The sequence below is a fragment of the Eschrichtius robustus genome, chromosome 4 (assembly GCF_028021215.1).
Source record: "Eschrichtius robustus isolate mEscRob2 chromosome 4, mEscRob2.pri, whole genome shotgun sequence".
Classification (NCBI taxonomy): Eukaryota; Metazoa; Chordata; class Mammalia; order Artiodactyla; family Eschrichtiidae; genus Eschrichtius; species Eschrichtius robustus.
Window position 1 is genome coordinate 33,914,926 of NC_090827.1, and position 25,443 is coordinate 33,940,368.

The 25,443-nt window shown below is 39.6% G+C and overlaps 1 protein-coding gene across 7 annotated transcripts in view; it reads right to left on the minus strand.

The window, feature by feature from the left end:
- Positions 1–25,443, minus strand: part of INPP4B (inositol polyphosphate-4-phosphatase type II B) — a 606,964-nt gene that overhangs the window by 230,753 nt on the left and 350,768 nt on the right. For 5 of the 7 annotated variants that reach the window (XM_068542548.1, XM_068542545.1, XM_068542547.1 and 2 more), the window contains 2 exons: positions 11,891–11,941; positions 2,233–2,312 (listed from right to left, as the gene is read on the minus strand). In XM_068542548.1, the coding sequence (XP_068398649.1) occupies positions 2,233–2,312; positions 11,891–11,941 (131 nt within the window). Of the gene's footprint in view, positions 1–2,232; positions 2,313–6,427; positions 6,486–11,890; positions 11,942–25,443 lie in introns of those variants that run through there. The other 2 variants (XM_068542549.1, XM_068542550.1) reach the window with 2 other exon arrangements.

Consider the following 25,443-nt stretch of genomic DNA (forward strand, 5'->3'; position numbering starts at 1 on the left):
CCTCAGTACCCTCAGAGGTTGCCAAGTCAGTGGAAAGAAGATAAATGATAACAGATGGAAAAACACGAAGCATCAGAAATCAGCAGGTTATGATAAATCTATAATGTGTCTTGTTCATAGGGAGAGAAATCTACAAATTCGGCAAAGCGCAAAAAGGGAAAAAAAATATTAACCTCGCCATTTCAAAACTGGCTTTCAAAAATTATTTTTTCTAGAAAATGCAATGCTTTGTTGCTAAATTTGGTTTCCTTTTGTACAATCAAAATCAAATAAATAAGAATCAGGAGTATTAAAATCAAAAGTGGAAATGTGTCTTGATTTCCTCTAAATCTGGAATTATTATATTCCTTTTTCCTTCTAAGTGTAGTACTCTAAATTAGATCTTTCTGTTCCTATCCTTCCTCTAATTGTGTGCGTTCACATATTTTCACCTCACTAAGGATTTCTGGGTCCCTGATATCTGTTTCAAAGCCAGTGTCTAAATGTTGTGCAGAGGGCTGCGGACATTAATGACAGTTATGATACAATCAATACTGCAGTTCGTAATCAGCAAGGTGAGGAATAAAGTACCACGCAACTTATAGAGAAAACATGTGACGTGCTGGTGGTTCTCAGCAAGTTCAATGTCTGACATCTTATATCATGAATCCAGGGGCACTTGGGTCAAATCTAACAGCCATGCTAGATGGGTAATAGATATCTTCTGGGATACCAGTGACAGTGACAGATAGACATTTTAGCTGGCACTTACACACTTCCAACAGAAAATAAACACAGCAAAATTTTATTGGGAATAACACCACAAAACTATAAAGATTTTTAAATGCCGTCCCAAATAAAATGCAACAACAACAAAATTTACAGCCGACAGGAAGCCAAAAAGAAGATGACAGCCTCAGTAGAACCCTTCAACACTGATTTTTCTGCGTGAGCATGTGTTACTTTAAATTGTTTTATACCATCTCTTAAGTCAAAATGCAAAACTGTAAGGGTCAGGAAAAACTCAGACAGGAGACAGCCAGCAGTACAGATCCCACCACAAACCATGACATCTACACTGAAATAAATTGGTTATAATGGGTCCTTAGGGGCTGGGCAGAGGGCAAACAAACTTGACACATTGTCTGTTCCCTGACAATGGTCTCTACATTTCATCGAAAGAAGAGCATCTTGAGATTTACAAACAATGTTCTCTACAATTTTTATATTCATTTATACTATATAAATATTGTAAGGCAGTGTTCTCCATGTATACATAATTTTAAAGTTATTATACAGTTAGAAAATAACATACTATTTTTCTAATTTATAATGAAGTTAAAAAGAAATGATTATTCTCTTTAATACTCTTCTTAGTATGAAAACACGGCGCAGTTCCTAAAGATTGCTGCATCATCTGTATCAAAACAGACTGTACTCATACTCAAGCATCTCTGATCTGCTGTCTGTTGCAATGAGTCTGTTTTAACTTATACTTTACTTTTTTAACTTACACTTTATATTTAATAGTATAGCAGCAAAAGAAACTTTTAAAAAAGAGAATAAATCAGCTTACCCTTTATTATCATACATCTGCAAGTTGCCTCTAACAAACATATTTCAAACCTAGAAACTCACTTGATTTACAAAGTAACATTTTGATAAGTAACAGAAATATTATTTAGTAACATGCCTATAATTTCTATTTACTTTCTTACTTTCAAAGAATTTTATCACCTTATTTTTTGAAGTTTCATTTCACGTTTCATCACTTTATTTTTTATTTTATATTGAAGTATAGTTGCTTACAATATTATATTGGCTTCAGGTGTACAATACAGTGATCTGATATTTTTAAAGATTAGGCACCATACAAAGCCATTATATTATTATTGATTATATTCCCCTGCTGTACATTACATCCCTGTGACTTATACATTATATAACTGGTAGTTTGTACTGCTTAATCTCCTTCACCTTTTTGTCCATTCCCCACCCCTAACCCTCTGGCCACCACTACTTTGTTAATAATGTCATTTTTTTTCCCTACAAGAGCTGATAACTTTTGACCATGTGAAACACAGACTTGAATATGAACCTGAATAATTGCTGTTTCCCTGTAACTTGTTGCAGAGGAGAACGTAAGCTGTTTGAGAGTTGACATCCAAACATCTGCAAGAATTGTGACTTTCAAACCCAACCAGCCTTCAATAAATATCACAGGCTGTTAAATTTAACAGCATTGAGACCCACCTCAGGCTCAGGGTCAGCACTTGCTCCTTGGACTTCAGTAGATCCCCGACTTTAAAACTGGCATAGCCCAGAAAGCTTCGCTGAAAATAAGAAAGAATGGTTTCCATTAACTTCTGAGGTTCTCAGTATTTTGTGTCACAGCAATCACACAAAATTAGTCTTCAGAAGAGTGAAATGTTAAATCTATTAGCCTGACAAATATTTCATTGACAGAAATACAACCATCAGTAATAGATATCCACTTCATGGGGCAAGGTTGAGGGATGCAAATGCATTCTTCTCATTAAAAACAGAGATGAATAGCCAGGAAAATAACAAAATGTCTAACACAGAAGCCAGGACTTTTCCATGAACACATTTTCTCCCCATATGAAAACTGGGATAAAAGAAAAGATGACAGACTTTTAATATTTACCAATGCCGTCCTTGTTCTTATTAGAATTCCTCAAGTCATGGGCAGCAACAACTTTGTATTCCAGATATGAGCAAATCTGTTAGTTGGAGCTATTTTTATGTGGGATTCTGTGCAAGTTATAAATAGAAATGCTACATTTCTCCCCCATCACAGCAATGTTTAAAAGTATTTGTTTCCTTTGTTATTTCTACACTAGCATGGGACAATTTCACTCCAACACACAAAAAAGAATGGTACTTATTCAATTACATTTTCTAAAATTGCTTTTTTAACCTATCATACTGGGTGTTGACTATCTATGAATATATCTATCTTCTAAACTCTCTTACTCATAATATAAAGAATAAAACACTAAATTGGTTTTGCTTTTCCAGGATAAAAATCTTTCATCTCTTTTTAATATTCCTGGCTGCTTGTGATTTAAAAGTCACAATATTATGGTATACCATAAATAAGATTTCTCATTCTCCTTCCAAGGTCAAGATGTAAACATGAAAATGTCAGTATCAAACCCATATTATTACCTATACCATTGCTGCCTAACACACTGTAATACCTTACAAGAAGTCTACCCTACATCTTCCAGAACATTCTCTCTTCATAGGTCTGTTGCCAGCCTGCCCTAGAATGAGATGCTGGACTTAAGTCAACTGGGTCTTTTCAGAGGAAAGTGCGCAGTGATTCCATACATAAGAGGCGGCATCTACACAAAGTGATCTTTTAGCATAGAGAAGACAAGCTTCAGGTCAGAATTTTTCTCCTTCTTTTCAAAGTTCTAACTTAGAAGAACTGGTTCAAAAGTCTTAAAGGCAAACATTTGAAATACAAGTCGGTTGTAAGTTGGAGATGCCTATATGTTAGTGATGATAAAACCTAATTAATTCACTTGAAACTCGAAGAAGTGGTTTAGATACCAAGTCGTCCAATTGGGGATCATAGAAGACTAAATTATTAGGTGAAGAATGTTATGTGAAAACAGAAGATTTGTGGAAACAAGCTGTGATGACATGAGTGTTGAGAGTGAATCAAGGCAGAGAAGAAGTCCACGAGCTGTGTGAACACAGCCAAAATTTAGGGTGACTTTTCAGTAAGGGGCAGAGAATGTCTAGAAGAGACCCAGCTGAACAAAAGCACTTATGCCACCTCAGCAGATAGCCTACTAGGACGTCCCTGTAAAAAAGGGCTCTCCTTCGCCACACTGCTCGTCTCCATTCCTTATCCTGTTGTATTTTTTCTATTGTCACTTAAATATTATGTATTTAATTGTTTATTCTGTCCTCCCCTCAAAATAAAAATTGAGATTTGAAGTTCCACAACGAGCTTTGTTTTCTGGTAACCTCCTACTGCCTAACACACATTAGGTGTGTGATAAATAGTGACTGACAATAAATGAATGAATGAATGGCATAGACACTAGCTTTCAAGTAATTTATTCTATGAGATATAAAAGAAATGCTCCTTCTGCAGATATGTATAAATCACTATAATTCACTGAACTGTGGGAAATCAAAACAATTTTTTAGCTTGCGGATTGTATACCGTGGTAGTGAATTTCACTTTAGCATTTTGTATTTTAAAGAGATGTCTTGCTTATTACTCTTTCACCAGTAATTAGGGTTATTAATTTAAATTCTACCCCTCACTCATTATCCTCACTTGAAGAAAATGCTCCACCCATCAGAAATGTCACGGTGTCCCCAAATTTCAAGTTATTTCTTCTCTTTGCCTTTTGAGATTTGTGAAGGAAGGGATGGTTTTAGAACTAAGAAAACAAACTGCACATGCCATGAATGTTAGTGCGGTCTTTTCAGCAATAGAAGCAGCAGATGTCCCAGACAGGAATGTAGCAACGAGAGACAGGTGGAGGGGCTATTTTCAGACATGCGCCCCAGACACACCAGCAGGCACAGCTGCAAGTCGTCTGTGACCACAAGTCATTGAATGTCTCTCCTGCCCACCAGGCCGGGAGCTCCTGTGGAAGCAGGACCTTGGCTCGTCCATCTTCTAGCTCAGCCCATTGTCCGGAACAGAGAGGCTGCATGCTACGCCCACTGCTGCACTGTGAGTGTTTGCAGTGTGCCAAAAAGGATGCCTGTGAGTCAACCTTTTCCATCACAACTGTCAGCCATGTGCTTAATCTCAAAGGGTATTATCCTTTGAGAGAGAGCTTACAGAAATCATACAATCCATTATAAATCAACTTAGGTAATGGCATTATGAAAGCGTGTTAAACCAGAGGAAGTGTTATTTATTCTAAAAATATTTTTTTAATTTGTTCTAAAAATAACTGTACATTAGGACTACATGTTGCATAAAATGCATTTAATAAAATCCCCCAATTTAAAGACAGTGCCTAATTGTTTCACATTGCAATACCGAACAATGGACTTGCCTATACTCTTACTTTCTAGCAGGTTTTTTATGTGTTTGCTTCACCTCAGTATAAATAAAACTAGGACCTTCCACATCCCTGAAAGTGGAAAACACATCATTCATTTACATGAATATTCATTGGACTCCTGGTCAAAGAATGAATTACAGAGAAAACAGTCTTCTCTGTTATGAAACCTGAATTCCCATGGAGGGAAAATAGCACACAATGCTAATGCAAAAGAATAACTTAATATAGAGTTATTTTATCTTTACTGTCACTTTAATCATAATCATAGAATTTAAGAAAATTATTTCAAAAAATCTGTTTATATTCCAAATATAACTCAGGGAACAATTTTTTCATCTCTCCTTCGGTATTGTTTCTAAAATTCTTATCTTCAAGGTTTTAAACTGGGAGCTCCAATAACAGTGGAAAATTTAAAAACAAAGAAGAAAAAAAAATTAAAGTGTCACTGGAGTTGGAGGTCTGAAGTGTAGTTCTAAATCCATGACTATGTCCAAAAATGGAAATCTGGGCAATTAAATCACTTCTCCCAGCCCCCAGGCTGGCTGTCCACTGATGGGCACTGTCAAGCTCCGTTTGTCTGTCTTCTCTCTCACAAATCTGGGCCTTGGACAAGTTACTCCACCATAGTAGGCCTTAGTTTCTGGATGAAAAAGTTGCGTATGATAACTGTATCTTTCTCATAGTTATTGTTATGAGAATTAAAGTAATCCAGGCAAAGCACTTAGTACATTGCTGGGAAAATAGGAAGCACTGCATAAATATTAGCTTGCATAGTGCTTAAGGAAAATAGGCCCAGAAGTCAGATGACTTAAACATAAGTCCACTTCAAATACTTTTTGGAAGAGGCAGAGTATTTAAGAAAAAAAGTCTATGAGAAATTCCTATTATAAAAAAGAAAAGTGTATGTTTAAAAATAAAAGTTAGATTCAGGGAAATATATACTAGAATAAATTCTAGTGAAAAAAAAAGATACGAAAGTTATGTGGTCCTTTACAGTTCTTAGTGTTGAGCACATGTTACCTCTGATTCCTTATAGCTCAAATTTTTATTAGATCATGTGGAATGTTTATTAGAGGCCAAGAAATGTCTGAATGAAATCAACAAATATTAAGACTTGTTAAGACGTGGCCAGTCTGTAGATGAAGAGACAGGAACCCAGGGAGTTAACTGGCTTACACCTGGTCACAGAACTAGTTAATATGCAGAGGCCAAGTTAGAATCCAGGTTTCTTGCTCTTCAGTCCAGAATCCTTTCATCCCCCTCACGCTGTGCCTCATTTCCAGGACAGGTGGCAACTGCCTTTCCTTCTGACAGGCTCTCTGCCTGCACTCTGTGCGGCTCTGACCTTTCTTCCCTGCTCATGACAATGCAACACTCACCATTATCATTCTGGTGCAGGCACCCAAAGCAGATGATCATTAAATTGCTAGATGCACGATTTCAATCACTCACCTGGCTGGAGAGAGATATCAAGCAGGGTGGAGAATGCAGGGCACCTGTCTCAATCCCTGGCTCTGCTCTACGGGGTGCGTACAAATAAACCGTTCGTCCTGCCTGCCCTGGCCGGGACTCAGCGCAAGTCACAGACATCCAGAATGCTCAGCAGGGTTGCATACCTGCCTGAAGCAGGTCCTCAATGGTCTGGTTCCCCTGGTACTACACAAGGATCCAGAGGAAGTACTCCCCCATACACATACCTCCATCACCTATGTTCATCTCACAAAGCCTTTATTCAAAGTTTAGGTTTCCTTTATACTACAACTTTCATGGATCTCCCAAGTTTTTCCAAGTACTGTCCAGAGCTGCATTATCCAGCAGGAGCACTAGTTTGTGGCTACTGTGAGTTGAGTTGTGTTCTAAGTGTAAACACAAATCAGATTTACAAGATGTGATATGAAAAACGGAGTGTGAAATATATCATTACTGATTTCTGAATTGATTACATTTTGAAATGATAATATTTTACATATATTGAGTTAAATAAAATATTACAACTGATTTCACCTGTTTTCTTGTTACTCTTTTAAAAGCATGGGCTGCTAGAAAATTTTAAATTACATATGTGGCATGCATTAAATTTCTAGGAGACAGTGTTGTTTTTTTATTTTTAATTTTTATTGGAGTATAGTTGCTTTACAATGTTAGTTTCTGCCATACAGCAAAGTGAATCAGTTACAGGTATACATATATCCCCTCTTTTTTAGATTTCCTTCCAATTTAGGTCACCACAGAGCACTGAGTAGAGTTCCCTGTGCTATACAGTAGGTTCTCATGAGTTATCTATTTTATACATAGTAGTGTATATATGTCAATCCCAATTTCCCAATTCATCCTCCCTCCCCCCTTGGTATCCATAAGTTTGTTCTCTACATCTGTGTCTCTGTTTCTGCTTTGCAAATAAGTTCATCTGTACCATTTTTCTAGATTCCACATATAAGCGATATTATGCAATATTTGTTTTTCTCTTTTTGACTTACTTCACTCTGTATGACAGTCTCTAGAAGACAGTGCTGGTTTTTGAGGGTAAGTGAAGATATCCATAATACTCTGACATATTCTCATAAAACTATATACTGGAACTGTGGTGTAGGTTTTAAAAGGTCTTTGAAGACCAGAAGTTTCTATTGTGAGGCAGGCTGATACACAGCACCTCCTGCACATAACTTACAGGATGGGCCCTTTTTCATACTTTTGTACAGGTACTTCTTCTTCCCTCTCTACCCTAACAGACATGGTTGTGTGGTTTCCCACTCTATAGGAAGGGACAGAGGGTACAGGAACTATATGCGCTGAAAAAATACATCACAAAGAAAAAAGAACTGAGAGAATATCTATTACAACTTGATGAACAGTCCAAAGAACACATTAAAGTGCAATTTAGGGCAAAGTCATATATTATAAAATTACATCTTTACTATGAATATACCTCACAAGGTCTCAGAGCACAGATTGGTATCCGCTTGACTAAGTCATCAACAAAGGTGTGGTTTCATCTAATAGATGCTGCTGAAGAATGCAAAGAAATGTATGGAACATATTTGAAAGATTTATAATAAAAAATTTTAGCTCATTTTTTAAATTGGAGTACTTAGTGGCTAGAGTCCTTGGCACATTGTAATGGCAGAGCCATTACGTGCTCTATGTTCTTGGCCAAGAACTTAAATTCTCAAGAATTTTTTCAGTATCCAAAAGAATATTTTGGAGGAGTGATGAGATGTATATTAATCAGCGGTACTTCACAGCTGCTCAAGGTGTGACAATTTTTCTCTATCCAGAATATCATGTACTCTGAAGGTGTACTCGATTCTTACCATGTTATTGCAATTATTTTTAGACACCCCATCCCTTTTTATTCTGGTGGTTCTAAAAAAATATAAGATGGTTGGCAAACCAAAATCATGGTATGCTTCCTAATGCATTCAATACATATATGATGATTTGCTAATTTCCGGGCACAGAACTAGGGCTATTAAAGTAAACAAAATATACATGATCTTTGCAATCATGGAGTTTAACATCTAGTAGGAGAGTGGAGACATTACTAATATCTAATACCCATTCTGCCCAAGTTGCATTACTAATAGCATCTTGATTTTGTTTAAATGGGAATTGTATCCCGATTCCCTTCTACCCCGGGACTCTGATCTTCTCAGTGATTATGTAAGTGGTGGGACAGTTGGCCCTCTGTACCCTGGGATGCAGAACCACTGATATAGAACCCGCAGATATGCAAAGCCAACTGTAAGGGACTTGAGCATCCATGGATTTTGGTATCCGAGGAGGATCCTGGAACCAATCCCCTGAGGATATTGAGGAATGACTGTATACCAACTGAGTTTTCCTTTCCAGAATTGAAGGAACAGGATGAGTTGCTCAGAACCCTTTCAATTTGGAATGTGATACCTGGAAGTGTAATGGTCAGACTGTACAACACTTTAAGAAAGGAGAAGCACGACAATGGACAGAACCTGGTTGCTTTAAGTCATTTTGAGTAGCTGGAGCCTTGGGCAATTTCCCCATGACTTTTCTTAACATGAGAAGAACAAGTCTGTTACCTACTGTTCATCCAGTTACTTGCTTCTGAATGCATTCCTAACTGATACAATAGGCATGTCGGAGAATGCCCATTGAAAAGTTTCTTTTGGTCCAGGAATTATAGAAGAGTCTTTGTCAAAGATGAGGACACAAGATAACAAATGTTCCACATTATAAGTTCAGAAAACCTCATCACAGTGCCTAAAAGGAGCCAGTTTAGAGAAACTGGTCTATTAGTAACACAGACAGTTCATATAAAGGTAGTGTTAGAAGAGAGAGGTCAGAATTTGGGGAGGATACAATTTAGGAAATGAAGCGGATCTCTCTCTTCATTACCTTCAGGAAGACATATTTATCTCCAAGGCCAAAACCAAAGTCATGGGAGTATGGACCCAAAACATGACTTATGAAGCTTGAAGGTGTCCAAACCATCTCTGCCTCTGCTGTGTTGGGAGCTGGTGATCGTGTCTCCTTTGAGAATCATTGATTATCTAGTACCCGATGCTGCTGGGGCTCATAGAAACGGTCAGCAGAGACATGGCTCAGCCAGAACCAGATCCCCCATGATGGGAAAGTATATAGTGGGAAGGGGCCTCCAAGGCCTCCAGAAATACCTATATTTGTGGTCACAGGAGAGCCAGCATTTCATTCTGCCACAAAGAGAACTCAGGCAGATTAGGTTGAGAAGCATCAAAACCAGCATAAAGGGCACCACACCTCATGGTGGGGAAGCAGAGAAGGAACCTCTCCCCTTTCCTTTCTCCTGAGCAACTGAGCAATGAGAGGAGGAAAGGGGAGAATGTGTGAGAATGGACCATTCCCCCTCCCCCCACCACAAGTTGCTAGAAGCACAGAGATGTCTACAGCCTGTAGCGGGCAATGGTGGAGGAGAGGGTGGAAGAGAATAATTTAAAACCAGAGAAGAGACTCAAGTTTTAAAATGAATAAGATGCATTCCATTCCAAGAACTTGAATAAGAGAAAAAATAGGGGGGAAATTCATACAATTAGGCCAAGATGTCATTAAAATCTCAAGCAAGGGGGATTTAACACAGAGAAATTGTGGAACTGAGCAGTTAGAGGAAAATAATTAAACCAGCTCATCTTTCTTGAACCTCAAAAAATAAATGGGAATTTAAAAAAAAAATGATTAACTTATTAAGAGTTATAAATTTCATTCTTTTTTTTTTTTTTTTGCCATTTGCAGCAACATGGATGGACTTGGAGGGCATTATGCTAAGTGAAATGTCAGACAAAGAAAGACAAATACTGTATGATATCACTTATATGTGAAATGTAAAAAACACAACAAACTAGTGAATAAATCAGAAAAGAAGCAGACTCACAGATACAGTGAACAAACTAGTGGTTATTAGTGGGGAGAGGGAAGGGGGAGGAGCAAAATAGGGGTGGGGCAAAAGGGTTATTATGGGATTATATGAAATCACGTGTGTGAAACGTTTGAAAATTGTAAAGCACTATAGATTTTTTTTTTAATTTAAAAAAAGAGTTACAAATTTCAGAAGGCCTTACATTATATGAAGGAACTGTAAAGGGTGTGAGGACGGCTTGCACTGGCGGTTCTAGTTTGAAGGAGGACGTCTGAGTGGTCGTAGGCAAAAGGCCTGTGACCCGAGTCCTGAGCTGGGAGAGAGCGCCAGTGGGGAGCCAGGCAAGGAGACCGCATGTGTCCTGCAGGGAGAGAGGCCTGAGGCTGGGAGGACTTGCTGGTTCCTTGGGAGAAACTCTAGAAGCCCAGGTAGTCTTGGCACCAAGATTGGCAGTGGAAGTGAGAGCAGCACAAGAGGCTGAAGGGACTGGCAGGAAACAAAGCATGAAGATTCATTTAAGTCAAAGAGAGTTATTCAGCCTGTTCCAGGAAGAAACTAGAAGGTTGTGTTCGGCATGAGCGAGCACGAAGTACTCTTTTCCTTCCCCTACGCTGAGAGATGCCGAGGTGGCTGACTCACTTCTCAGCCAATGCAAGGCACGCTTTCTAGAGGGTTCCCTTGGCCGGTTGGGATGGCAGCTGTTGCCAATGAGGAAATGAATGCTACCTAGTACAGGGCTCCCCACACCCACCGGAAGAAGGTTGCCAACTGCCTGTAGGATTTCAGGGAATTTCAAATAGGCCTTTCCGTTGGCAGGGCCTCTTAGCCTCAACTTACTTCTGGACTTTTTCCACCTTTCTGAATGCAAGATCCCAGGGACCAGCCTGCTGGGCTATTCTTCAGGAGCCTCCGTTGCCTAATCTAAACTTGTCTAAGCAAAATTACCTGTTACCCTCTTGCTCTCCCAACTTTTAAAAGCTTGAGATGCAATGGCTCAGATGCAGCAGGAAAACCTCAGCTGGATTTTCCAGCACTGGGCTGCCCTTCGGTGGCAGCTTCTGTTCTGACCTGCCCTACAGTGTTGAAGCGGCTGGATGCAGAAAACATCACAATCCCACGGCTAGTCAGCCCTCTGCGTCCTTGTGGAAGCGGTCGAGCTCACACCTGCAATTTCCCAGCCTCCTGTTGGTCCAGGAATGTTGGCTCCGAATCACGTCTCAGTTACCTGCAGGGCAATTTCTAGACTCATCTCTAGCCAGCTGAACTAAATAAGAATTCACTTGAGGATGATTTTCAGGAGACAAGGAATGAAGTCCATGCAATTCCGCAAATATGTGACTGTGTCTCCTTGCATGGTCACACCCTATTAAGTTAACTCAATTTTATTTGTCAGCTAGCAGGCAGGAGGCCAGAGAAAACCCAAATGATTAGCTTAGAAGTGATGTGTGTGCCTTTTGGAAACAAAAGAAACACTTACCCCAACCTCTGGCGGGGGATCCTTATGTTCAGGGAGGACACTGGTTCTAACCTAAGGAGAAAAACAAACACTTTCTGTATGACTTTGGAGTAGAAACCAGTGCAGAAGCTTCACACAGGTGCTGTTTGCATTTTCCCTCATCTGACGTCAATTCAGACTCTGTGGTTAATCATTACTGAAGGTACCTGTGTATGACATCCACTGTGGGCAACAACGACGCTATCCTTTTATAGTTCCTGAACTTCCTGAGGTTCTTAAGCAGACAGAGTTCACCCCATCACTCCTTGTCAAATACAGAGATATCTGGGCTTTAGGTGAATCACTTTTAATCTCCTTGAAAAGCAAAGCTCATTCGACATTCCAGGGAAAGGACAGAGTTGGCACAGAGAATGTCATTCCATGAATGCTTATAAATATTTATTCTCTTTTAGGATATCTCTCTCTCTTGAGAATTCTGGGCCAAACTGTGATATACCATCATCTAGATTCCTTTGAAAACTAATTCTCAACTGTGGGAGAGGATAATAGTGTAAAATAATTAGTCATTTGGGGAAGCTATTCATATGTTTAAAAAGCATTCCAGGTGAAAAATCAACTCCTTAGATGATAAGTAGACATATTTCTTCTAGTGGGTGATGATTCTCAACCCTGGCTGTGCATTAGAATTACCTGGGGACCTTTCAAACTACCTGTGCTCTTCCTTGTCCATGGATATTGACCCTAATGTATAGTTACGAGTCTATGATTCTCTAAGAAAAAAGATGTTTCCGATAAAAGGAAGTCACAATTATCTTTCTCACTTAAGAAAAAGCTAGTAAAAGCAGGAAGAGAACATAAAAACCTAAATCTAGTATATCTAAATTTGAAGTAAGGATGAGATAAACAAGTTAAATGAATACACAGCAACATACAAGAACACTGTGTTTAATTGGAGAGGAGAGGGCTGCGGGGAGGGATGGGAGAGAGGAACCCGGGACCATATAATGGATCAACATTTTAGGGGGTCATTTTAACAAAATCCCTTTGGAGGTGCAGCAAGGGCAATCATACTTCTTTGTTTCTTTATGACAGATCCAGCATTATCACTTGTACAATTTGTCAGTCATAATGACTCAAAATTGTTCACCATTATTTTGTCACACAAAATAATGACAGGAGAGATCCCAACAGAGTAAACAACACAATTGACAGAACACGCTCGGCTCAGGATTTCATGACAGAGAGCTCACTGTTTAAGAGCATTTCCAGGTTGGTAGCTGCATTAACGTTCTTTGATCCAGAATGTTCAGAGGTACCCTTCAGTCTCATTATCTGGAAATCATTAGCTGGCCTCAAAGGATGAGGAAGCTTGGAAACTATATATTAATACATAGCGCGCTGTAATGGACCATATAGTGTGTGTGTGTGTGTGTGTACACACATAGACTATATAAATACAGTGTGTGTGTGTGTGTTTGTGTGTGTGTATAGACTATATACATAGCATGTGTATATACACACACACTATATACATATATACATATGTATACTAGAATAAATTAAATACATAGTGAATAAATATTCACATACATGCAACTCATACACACACGTATATATGTGTATATTTATACATCATCTTAAGAAAATATTTGATATCCAAATAACATTACCCAAAAGGATATATAAATATAGTATATGTATATATACATATATAGACTATATACATAGTGTGTGTATATACACACACACTATATACATATATACATGTGTATATATATATATATTGGGGCTTCCCTGGTGGCACAGTGGTTGAGAGTCTGCCTGCTAATGCAGGGGACACGGGTTCGAGCTCTGGTCTGGGAAGATCCCACATGCCGTGGAGCAACTAGGCCCGTGAGCCACAACTACTGAGCCTGTGCGTCTGGAGCCTGTGCTCCGCAACAAGAGAGGCCATGATAGGGAGAGGCCCGTGCACCACGATGAAGAGGGGCCCCCACTTGCCGCAACTGGAGAAAGCCCTCGCACAGAAAGGAAGACCCAACACAGCCAAAAAAAAATAAATAAATAAATTAATTAATTAATTTTAAAAAAAGAAAATATTTGACATCCAAATAATATCATCCAAAGGGATATATAAATACAGTATGTGTGTGCACATATATATACATATATGTATATATTTATATAGACTATACACATAGTGTGTGTATATACATAACACTATATACATATATACATATATATACCAGAATGAACTATATATACAGTGAATAAATATTCACATACATGCAACTCATACACTAATGTATATGTGTGTATTTATATATCATTTAAAAAAAATATTTGACGTCCAAATAACACTATCCAAAGGGATATGCTTGAATTTAGAAATAAAGTGAAAGAAGTCCGAAACTGTTAAACATATGTAGGACGGCGTATAGTGTGTGTGTGTGTGCGCGTGTGTGTGTAGACCATGCAATCTAATGTTGGACAAAGGTAGAATAATAGTGACAATTCCTCCAACATAGTCATTAAACTCCTAAATTTAAATTGATTTTATCAGTATAACATTTATTTCTTAAATGTTAAATAAATATGAATAAACTATATAGAAAAAAAGATTTTTAACACAAAGGTGTATACTATGAAAAAGTCTAAAGATATTCACAGACCGGTTTGCCATATCCAGTGTGTGCGTGTGTGTGTGTTTGTGTGTGAAGGAGAGAGAGAGAATGAATTTCACTTTACATAATAAAAGTATTTTTGAAAAGTACATGTACATCACATTTTATTAAATCATGGCACGTTTAAATCACTAGCAGAGCTCTTGATTTAGAGGAACTGAAAGACAAAATTATAAATCAGTTTTAAATTTTACAAAGTCAAATTTTTACAGGAAATGTTTGTTTAAATCAGCATGTGTGTACAGTTCTAAAACCTTTATATTTAAGGTCAGTACTACTTATGTTTAGCATATAGGCTACATATCGATGATGCTTTTCTTGCATATCATACAACCCTCTTCACAGTGAACACAAACTAGGTGGCAAACATTGGGTTTGCCAGTGAATAAGGTCCCACTCCTTCTCTTCGGGACTTCAGAGTCTGGTGGGCAGGACAAATGTATGAATAATCCAGGACAATGTCGTAAATTCTATAATGGAAAAGTGAGCATTTTCATGTCTGCATTCAGAGTGAAGAGTAACTAGTTCAGCCTGTAAGTGTCAGGAAAGGCTTCACAAAAGAGGTGGTGTGGGTTTTGAACAATGCGTAAGAGTTTTAGGTAAAGAAGGATGCGACAAAGCAAGCAAGGCGTTATGTATCAGGCATGCGGCATGGAGTCGTAAAAGCCCATCTGTGTTTGGAAAAGAGTGAGTATTCTGATGATGCTATAACATGGGGGCCTCTAGGGATGTGACAAAAGCCGACTGTGTTTGGGGAGAGAGGTTGGGGGCCATTTGCTGTAGAGGTCCATCTATCATGTTATGGAATCGGAGCTGTACACAATTTCTAGGAAATCTAGCAAGGCGTTCAAGTAGAGGAGTGATGTGATCGGAGCCCCCTGAATCATCCCAACTCTGCCCAGAGTCACCTCGGGAGAATTATTTAACCTCTTTATGCCAGTTGCCCTTTGCCTTCATGTCAGCTATCTTTAACACGGGGTTAATAAGAGACCCCATAAGTTGTCACGAGTATGACATCTTTTCAGCACTTAGAACAGTACTTAACACAGAGAGGGAAGGAGGGAGGAAGTGAGAGAGAAAGGGAAGGAGGAAGAGAGGAAGAGAGGAAGTGAGGGGGGAGGGGAAACAAGAAAGAAGACAAAAGAGAGAGGGAAGAGATGACAGAGGAAAGATGGGAGGAAGCAGAGAGACAGGGAGACAGGACCAGAGGGAGGAATATGTCACTGAAAAAAAAAAAAAAAAACGTAAATAAACCCTGGACAGATTTAGCTGAGACCTCTTGGTGAGAAAGGGATGAAGCAATGGCTGTCACTGTAGCATCTGGAATATTCCAGTTCATCGGCAATGTCATGCCTCCTGAGATTTCCTGGCCTTCCTTAGGAATTCATTTTCCCTTTTTTGGTCTTATTAGCAGTTCTTCTCCCTGTTTTTCTTCACCATACCCCTCCCTGTCCCCTGTCCCTTCCTGGAAGATAAGAATGTCTGCCTGACTACACATTTAGAGTTCTTATAACTTCCTTTTGTCTGGATTTTTATGATATCAAATAAAGCAAGAAAGATCAATTACTAGGAGAGGTCATGTAGAAAATTATATATTCCGTCTTGAATATTTCTTAAGGTTCCTGTGAAACAAATTCATTTCCTTCTCTATCAACTTCATAAGCTCAACATTCTATGCACTAAATTTACCCTGAAAAAAAAAAAAAAAGAAAAAACCAAAGGAAAATCAGGTAGCATATAGTGAGTGACACTCTTTCATCAAATCCTTATAGACTAGTTCATAAACTTTGTTTCCAAGCAAGAGGCTACTTGGGCTACCACTGCAGTGGCTGAACACAGCACTTCAGCCCATGGGGGACAACTTATTAAAAGAGTCACCCTTGCTACAAAGAGCCTGGGCACAGCTACCCTGAGCCCGGGAGGAGGGTGATTGCTGTATTTTTCATAGGTGAGTGGTGCTAGGATATGGTTGGGTAACCAGATCCACAGAAGGGGAGGCCGTGCTGCCATGACGCTGTGCACCAGGGTGTCCAGGCCTGGACCTCACCGGTAGGTGAGGAAGGAGCAACCTTCCCCTGGAAGGCAGAGTGGAAGATGTTGGCAATAGTGGAGGAATACCCTCGGGGCAGGGAGAAAGCCCAGATTCTTTCCTCAGGCTATTGTCATATCTGATAAGATCTCTGATAATGAATGTGTCATTGAAACACATCCCTTTTTTCTAATAAATGCATTACTCTTATTCTTTCTGTATCTCAAATTAAAATGTATAATATCATCACATTTACTTGTTCCACTTGGAATGAGATACAGAATTGCCTTAATATTCAAACACATGGAAATCTGACTGCAACAGAAATGTTTAGCCCTCTTGCACAACATGAATTTTTGGAGAGGAAGCTGCTCAGTCAGGATTTTATTTCCTAGGATGCCTTGTATCGACAGATAACCACGTAACTAGTTCCTATCGATAAAATATACGTATAAGTGATGTTTGCCGCATCTAAACTGGATTTTTCAGAAGTGGATCTAGAATGCCCTCTCCACTGTCTCTTTAGGTGACTGCAGAGCTGCCCCTGGGTCCCAGAATGACCACATAAAAGGAAGCCATCCACCATCCATCACTACCAGTATTAGGCTATCAAATGATTGGTTAGCTTTCTAGTGCTGTGTAAAAAATAACAACAAACTTAGCTGTTTAAAACAACATTCACTTATTAGTTCACAGTCCGTATGTCAGAAGTCCAGGCCTGGTATGGCCGGGCTCTCCCATCCAGTCCTACATGCAAGGCTCAAACCAAGGTGGCAGCTGGCCGCATCCTCATCTGAAAACCTGTCTAGGGAAAGGTCAGCTGCCAGCTCCCGCAGGCTGTTAGCAGAACTCAGTGCCTTGCAGCACCAGCACTGAGGTCCCCGTTATCTTGATGGCTGTCAGCTGGATGCTGCTATAAACTGTTGGAGGCTGCCCTCGTTCCTTGCCGTGTGGCCTCCTCCATCTTCAAATCCAGCAATAAAGAATCTCGTTTGCATCAAACCGTCTTGCACTTCAGATCTTCAGATTATGTAAAACATGTACAACATGGGGTGGTACCTTGGGGCCATCTTAGAGGTCTGTCCACCACAATGATAAGAGCTAAACGTCCATTGTGCTAAGACACTGAATTTGGATGTTTACATTTGTTTCAGCAGCCAGCATAACTTAGACCTCCCATTGGTTGTAAATGAAATTTTGAATTCAGTTTATGGCTATGAAGAAATGAAGCAAAATAGGTCACATTAAATCCTAATTCAGTATTTTAATGTCAACAAACAGGCATTAACTACTTATTATGACCCAGCCACTATTATAAACACTGGCAATCTCAGAGGTTAAGAAGACATCGTATTCTTATAGGCAATACTAATAACATGGTTAAGAGTCAAAATATGCAATAATAATTGTTAAGCATTTTCAACTGTCTAAAACCTATCAGCCACTCAGATACTGATTTTCCAACTGTGGATGAAGAAAATGATCCCTGCACAAATGCCAACAATTTAGACCACAGAATATTAGAGATGGAAGGGGTCTTAGAGCTAACCTAGAAAAACTACCTACGCAATGTGAAATTTTTATCTGAAATATGCCTGAGAAGTACATTTAAAATTTCTCCTTGAACATGTTTAATCTCTAATTTACTATCTCACTAATTAGTATGGTAGAGATAGTGTTACAAACTCACATACCCAAAGGCTCCAAGCATGTTAAATTAATGAAAGAAGTGAACTGGGTATAAGAGACAATAGGGATTGGAGAAGACTCTGGCAAAGTAGAAATCACATTCCCAGTCTATAAGGAGCAGCAACTATCTAGCTCCAGATGATAAAAAATTCCTGAGAAAAATTTCTTCAACTATCAACTGTGGGTAAATCCTACTTCCTTTGCAGGTGGGCTGTGACCAGCGTTTACTTACTTTTACCAGAAATGGGCCTGGTAAATGAGGTGGCTGGTCAAAGCAGCTCCAGTACTATTTTAGTAAAAATAAATAAACAAATAAAAGTGCTACCCTAAAACAGTTGTTCTTAATCTTGACAACACATTGGAATCATCCGGCATAATTTTAATGCCAATTTCCAGGCCACATTCTAGAATAATTACATCAGAATCTCTGAGGGAAGGGTCTGTTCCAGCATCAGTATTTTTTAATGCTCACTCCCCACTTGATTCCAATGTGTAGCCAAAGTTCAGAACTACTGCTCTAAAATAAATGAGCTTTTTTGAGTATGAGCCTCATAAACTAACTCCAAATCCTATACAAGTTCACAAAAATGCACTGTGCAATGGTCAAGTGATAGAATAAGTCTTCCTTTGGAAAAGATTTTTTTTTTAAAGTTAACAGAATGTCAGAGCTGGAAGTGATCTTAAACATTATTTATTGGGCAATTTTTCTTAAACTCCAATGTATACACTCATCACCTACTGGTCTGTAGCTGGTCAGGAGGATGGTCTGAGGACTGTCCCCTGGAAGCTTGTTACAGAAATGCAGAATCTCAGGCTCATTCCAGACATACTGAATCAGAGTCTTCATTTCATCAAGGTTCCCACGTAATTCATGTGCATGTTTATGGTCTGGTCTAGAGTACTTCCGAGTGAAACAGGTCACAGATGAGAATGGTAGATATTCATTTGCAACTAAACATACTTAAATAAGGAATGGGATTTATTCTTCTGGTTATGAAGGTAATTAGTAATTTTTTTAATGTCAATCATCTGTAGAGCTCCAGATAATATTTTCTTTCAGACATGTCTTTCCTTTGTTATGCTTTGTTACATCATGTTATGGGGAAGGGGTTGCTCTTGTTTGTCATCAAGTCAGGGATTGATTTGGGACAGAGCTAGTCTGGAATTCTAGTAAGACTCGGTGTTGTAGGCTGAATCTCCACCTCCCCAACCCCTCTACCCCCAATCCCACACTCCCCCAGTCCCAAATTCATATATTGAAGCCCTAAGCACCAGTACCTCGGAATGTGACTATAGGAGACAGGGTGATTAAGTTAAAATGAGGCCACTAGGATGGGGCACTCATGCAATAGGACCTGTAACTTGACGAGAAGAGGAAGAGACACCAGGGGTGCAAACACGAAGGGATGACCATGTGAAGAGGCAGCAGGAGGGTGGCCATCTGCAAGTCAAGGAGAGAAGCTTCAGAAGACCTCACCCCTGCCAACACCTTCATCTTGGACTTCCAGAGTCCAGAAATGTGAGAAAATAAATTTCTGTTGTTAAAGCCGCTCAGTCTGTGGCACTTTTTCATAGCAGCCTTAGCAAACTAAGACACTCAGTCTACCTGTATTGTAGGGTACGGCCTTCCATAACTTTCAGTTGAGAGCCTAACTGGTCTTTGCTCCTCAATCCTTGAAAGGATGCTGGAGATCCTTAGCTGTCTCAGTGTACCGCTTTTGTACTGGGCCTCAGCTTCAACGTCTGGCAAATGTCTTCAGAGACAGACCAGCCATGAGTTTGAGTCCCTTCTGGTCTCTAAGTTTGTCATTTCAGCTACACATGAAAACCAAAATCTCTGCTGGGTTCTGGGCCTTGCAGCTGCCACCTTGTGTTTAGCAAAGACGGATAGTCAGACTTCCAACTACAGAGAGAATCTGTAATCGCCCCCAGGTGAGAAATGGCTTTTTCGTCCCTCATTGTCAATTCAACACTCCCTCTAGGGCTGTGGCTCATGCCTGGTTTTGGTTCCTTTCCCTGGTTTCCTAAACACTGTGAAACCGTGGGAGGTTTCACTCTGCTTTTTATAAGCTTTTGGCCTGGTTCTTTCGCCTCCTGCCACGGCCAGGATTCAGCGATTCTCTTCTGAGAAAAAGTGCCCATTGATTTGAGGCCCCTGAAGTCTCAGTTTCTCAGTCCATCCAACACAACGGCTGAAAGCTCTGCTACTTTCTCTTCTTCTGAGGAGCAGCGGCCCCATGTCCAGGCAAATGCCTGTTCTTCAACCTAATCACCAAATGCCTGGAGAGGAAAACTCCACAGGTTCCTGATGGCTCCACTCTGAAACGTCCTCCTCTCTCTGGAATTTTAGTTTCTCGTGTTGTTATTACTGTCACAGCTTGATGATGTTTTCAAACGTGATTGTTATAACACGTTCGGCTTGTTTCTAGGTGGCTTCAGAGGGAACATTGCCTGTTCCAACTGCCACAACCTACCCAAACTAACCTCTGTAATATCTGAAAGCTATTGCGAAGCTAAGGGATCTTCCAAACGTGATTAAGAGATGAACAATGATACTCAAAAGAATGTAGTAGTTAAACATGATTGGAGAGGGGAAAAGATGTCATTACATGTTGGGCTGTCTGTTAAGTCTTCGATACACCAGTTACAAATGGGTAACTACAGGTGGTTCTCTTCGTAAAAGCAGAGTTAACCCTGAAGCCTGAGCACTATCTAAAAATGATCCAATGATTATTGAGTGTGACGTGCTATCTTGATCTTTACTAGGTAAACGTGATCACCTTTCACACGTCAAAACATATTATGCAAATGATATACACAAGAACATTCTAGAGATTCCCAAGCCAAATGAGATCACAGTAAGAAAAGTGTAAGCACTCTTAGTTTGGATGCATCTAATCGTAGGAGTTTTCCATTTCTCTAAGGCAATGATGTTCACACCACAGCCCTCTGGTCACATCGGTCCCTTTATGTTTAATTGGTGGCCCTTTAAGACTACTAATTTCACTATATGAATGTGCCATTATACTAAATTCTACCAGTCATATAGGAGTCACGTGGTTCTTTAAGTTAACGATGACAGCAAATGTGGCTCCAGAGTCACGTAACTCTGGGTATCCCTGCCATTACCCACATTTTATCCCATTTCCCTTTCCAACTCTTACAGAGATCTATTACAGGCAGGTGAAAAAATACTGAAGAGCAAAAGTATCTTTAGACATTCGCTTCCTTTGTCAGAGAGTCACTGAAAGATACAGGCTCTACTGAAAATAAGAGATGCTAAAACTGAGGTCTAGTTTTCATGAAGTCAAAGAGGTCTCTCTGTCTCTGTTCTGAGCATAAACTCTTCTGCCTTTCGTACTCTTTACTTCTGGATCCTCCTGAAAGGGACACTAGGCTGGGAAAGGCAGCACTGGTCAGACCCCATCAGGTATCTTACACTTGCATAGAGTCAAGTCTTGTCCTGGGCACTTACCTAAAACAAATAGGACAAACCTCCAAAGAGCTGTACAATTTAAAACCAAAAATTTTTTTTCGGTGTTAATAGATATTTAGCTATTTTTAAAACTGAGGTAAAGAATAAAGGACCTCTCTGCACTGCAGAAACAGAATCTAAGAATGTGTTTTAGAGGCACTGAAGATATTGACTAATAATTTGCTAAACAGCTGCTCATTATAAGTTGAGAATTCTATTCCTGCTGACTTCCAAAGCCTCACGTGAGAATATTATTAACATTTCAATACACAGAGCATTCGACTCAAATATCATGTATCCATATTAATAGTTTTTTGGTCAGGTTAAACCTCCATTACTGCTTTCATTCCCCTTCCTCTATTTCTCCACAGCTCCAATATACAAAAATAACTGTACCATCATTCTGAAAAATGGAAAGAGAGTCAATGGGAACTGATCTCTTGATCCCAGCACTAGACCTGGGTTGAATATGTGCTACCCTAGAAAGAAATAATACAAACTTATAATTGATAAATAAGGATAATGGAATCAAAGGAAATAACTAGACTTTCTTCGCCTATAGGTTAATTATTTCAGAGGCACATGTATTAATTTTTTTTACTTGTATTATCTCACTCAATTCCTATAGTTCTGTGCTGTATTATTCTTGTTTGGCCCATTTTACAGATGAGAGAACTCAGTTTCAGAAAACTGGAGTAATTTGCTCACTTCAATAGCAAGTGACAGATCAGACATGAAACGGTCTGCTTTCAAAGTCTGCACCCCTTCCACGGTGGTGTGCCTTTCTGAGCCCACGCTGGTGGTGACTTTACTTGTCTTCCCTAGGGCTGCTTAATGAGTTTCAAAAACCAAAAATCTATTGGCCTCAGGGAATAGAAACAGACACAATTTATCACATTGCCAGACTCAAAAACACCATCCTTAACGTATTAACAGCCTCCAATTAAGACCACAGTCATGAGTTAATGAACGAGCCTTTAGACAGAGAACAGTAATATCAACACAAGCACATGTCTATTAATCTGTTGCTCAGTGAAAGTCATTAGTCCCAGCGCTGTAAGGCTAAATAATCTCTAGGTAGCTTTAAAGCAAAATTATTGCGACATCACTTAGTATTTTAAGAGATCATTTACAACCCAGGCTTTTGTAACCCCAGTCAAAAGAAGATCACCGAGCCCTGGGTAAAGATCAATTGATTTATATAATCAACCCACAAAGCATATTTTTTGACAGACTGGAATATCACGGTGTGTACCGGCACAGAGGGAAGGCGCTTTTGATGTAGCTCTCCGACGAAGTGCTGTGTTCGTCTTCAGGCAAAACTGGGATAATTCAGCAGCTCCATTCTACCATCACCCTAGTTTCTTTCTCTATGGAATTCCACCAAAGTATCTAATAATTTATTCCATCATTGGGTCTGAGCACTGGCTGCACTTGAGAACCACCTGGAGAAGCTTTAAAAATTCCGAGGCATTATTTACACTCCTTTAAATAACCCGTTTCTAATCACTCAGAGTTTTCACCGCTTTCTCTTCTCATTTACTCTTCAAAGCAACCTTATGAGAAAACTGAGGCTCACACTTTCAGTACCTTTCAACCCGCCTGAAAACAAAACGGCAGAAGATAAGTAACTTTCTCCCCAGGTTACGTGGCTAGTACGTCAAAGAGCCAACGTCTCGACCCGAATCTTCTGTATTCCCAAACCAATGCTTCCAACACCGCCTTTGTCGCGTTGCCTGCAGCTCGGGCTGAAAGGATAGTACGCTTCCACTACAGTGGACTGAAGACGATGCGGGCAAATTGAAACAAAGTTCGCAGTTTCCCCGCGGGGGGGAAATGTGACTGTGGCATCTCAAACAGGAACCAAGGATGGCTCTTCTGAAACGTTATCATGCAGTGGCCAGGGTCTACTGCGGGACGCACTCAGGGTTGTCTTAAAAGAGCAAAGGCGTTAAACTGAATGCTGTGAGCTCTTCCTAGGAAGGTAATACTGATGAAGAACCCTGCCTGTATAGAAAAATGTATTTAACGTTTCTGAAGATTGATTTCCAAAACTGGGGACACGATCTCATTAAGTTGAGGGCAGCTCGTACGTTAACAGACCAGGTGCATACTGAATCCTGTGACACGTGAGTAGCAGCTGGGACACGAAATGCCTGCAGTTTAGGTCTTACTCAAACCCCAGATCAGCAGTTCTCTAATGGGGTCCAGTCAGGGGATCTGCAAGGTCAACACCATTTTCATAATAATTCTAAGACAGTATTTTACTTTTTACTCTCATTCTTTCACAAATGTACAGTGGAGTTCTCCGGATGCTACAAGAATTGTGATTTGCCTACAGACTGAGGCATGACAATGCAGGTCTCCCCTATTAATCACACATTAAAGAGACTTACACACATGTAAAACAATGCCACTCCTTCAGTATATTTTTTTTTAGTTTTCCAAAATACAATTTATTTTCAAAAGCATGTAGTATGGATGTTAACATATAATGGGTTTATTATTTGCTATTGTAAGTGAATTAATAAATATTTTTAAATTTTCTGAGTTTTCATTTCTAATGTAAACATCCATGGTCATTAAAACCTACATGAACAAAAGCCCTTTGGGATTTGAGATAGCATTTAAGAATGTAAAAGAATCCTGAGACCAAAGGTTTGAGAAATACTGCTTCTTCCTCAACATCTGAGACTTGTGTTTCACATTGTCTATTTCACAATCTTACCATTGTTAACAAGATTTTTGCTGTAGAATCTCTTTCAGAGATGGATGTGATGTTTACTACATGAACCCACTAATCCAGCCGATCTGAATCCCTATGGTTCCTTTAATATGCGTTTCTCCCATCTCCCTGATGCCTTTGCCTATATTGATCTTCTGTCATTCTAAGTATGAGGGACATGGTTGTGAACAAGGAATAATCCCTTCATAGACTTACATTCTACCAACAAGAAGAGATGGAAAACATCAAAATGGGTAAACTAGTAAGTATGCATGGAAGTAAAATAAGGTAATGGAATAAAGTGTTAATTGGATGGGGGTATTTTACATATAATGGTGAGGGTGAATTTCTCTGAGCAGGTGACTTTGATTAAGACCTGCTAAAGAGGGGCTTCCCTGGTGGCGCAGTGGTTGAGAATCTGCCTGCCAATGCAGGGCACACGGGTTCGAGCCCTGGTCTGGGAAGATCCCACATGCCGCGGAGCAACTGGGCCCGTGAGCCACAATTACTGAGCCTGCGCATCTGGAGCCTGTGCTCCGCAACAAGAGAGGCCGCGATAGTGAGAGGCCCGCGCACCGCGATGAAGAGTGGCCCCCGCTTGCCACAACTAGAGAAAGCCCTCGCACAGAAACGAAGACCCAACACAGCCATAAAATAAAAAAAAAATAAATTAATTAATTAAAAAAAAATTAAAAAAAAAAAAAAAAAAAAAAAAAGACCTGCTAAAGAAGAGAAGCCAGTTCAGAGGAAAATAAGGGGGAACAGTGTTGCAGGCCAAAGCAACATCAAGTGCAAAGGCCCTGAGGTCACAGTGTCTGAAAAAAGTAGCTGAAGGAGGAAGAAAGAAGAGGGAGGTAGATTCAAAGGAAGGGAGGGCTCTGGGAGAGTAGAGGCCTCATTCTAAATACAGTGGGAAACTCAATCAGGGTTTTGAGCCAAGAAGTGATGTGATCTTTTTCATGCTTTAAAAAT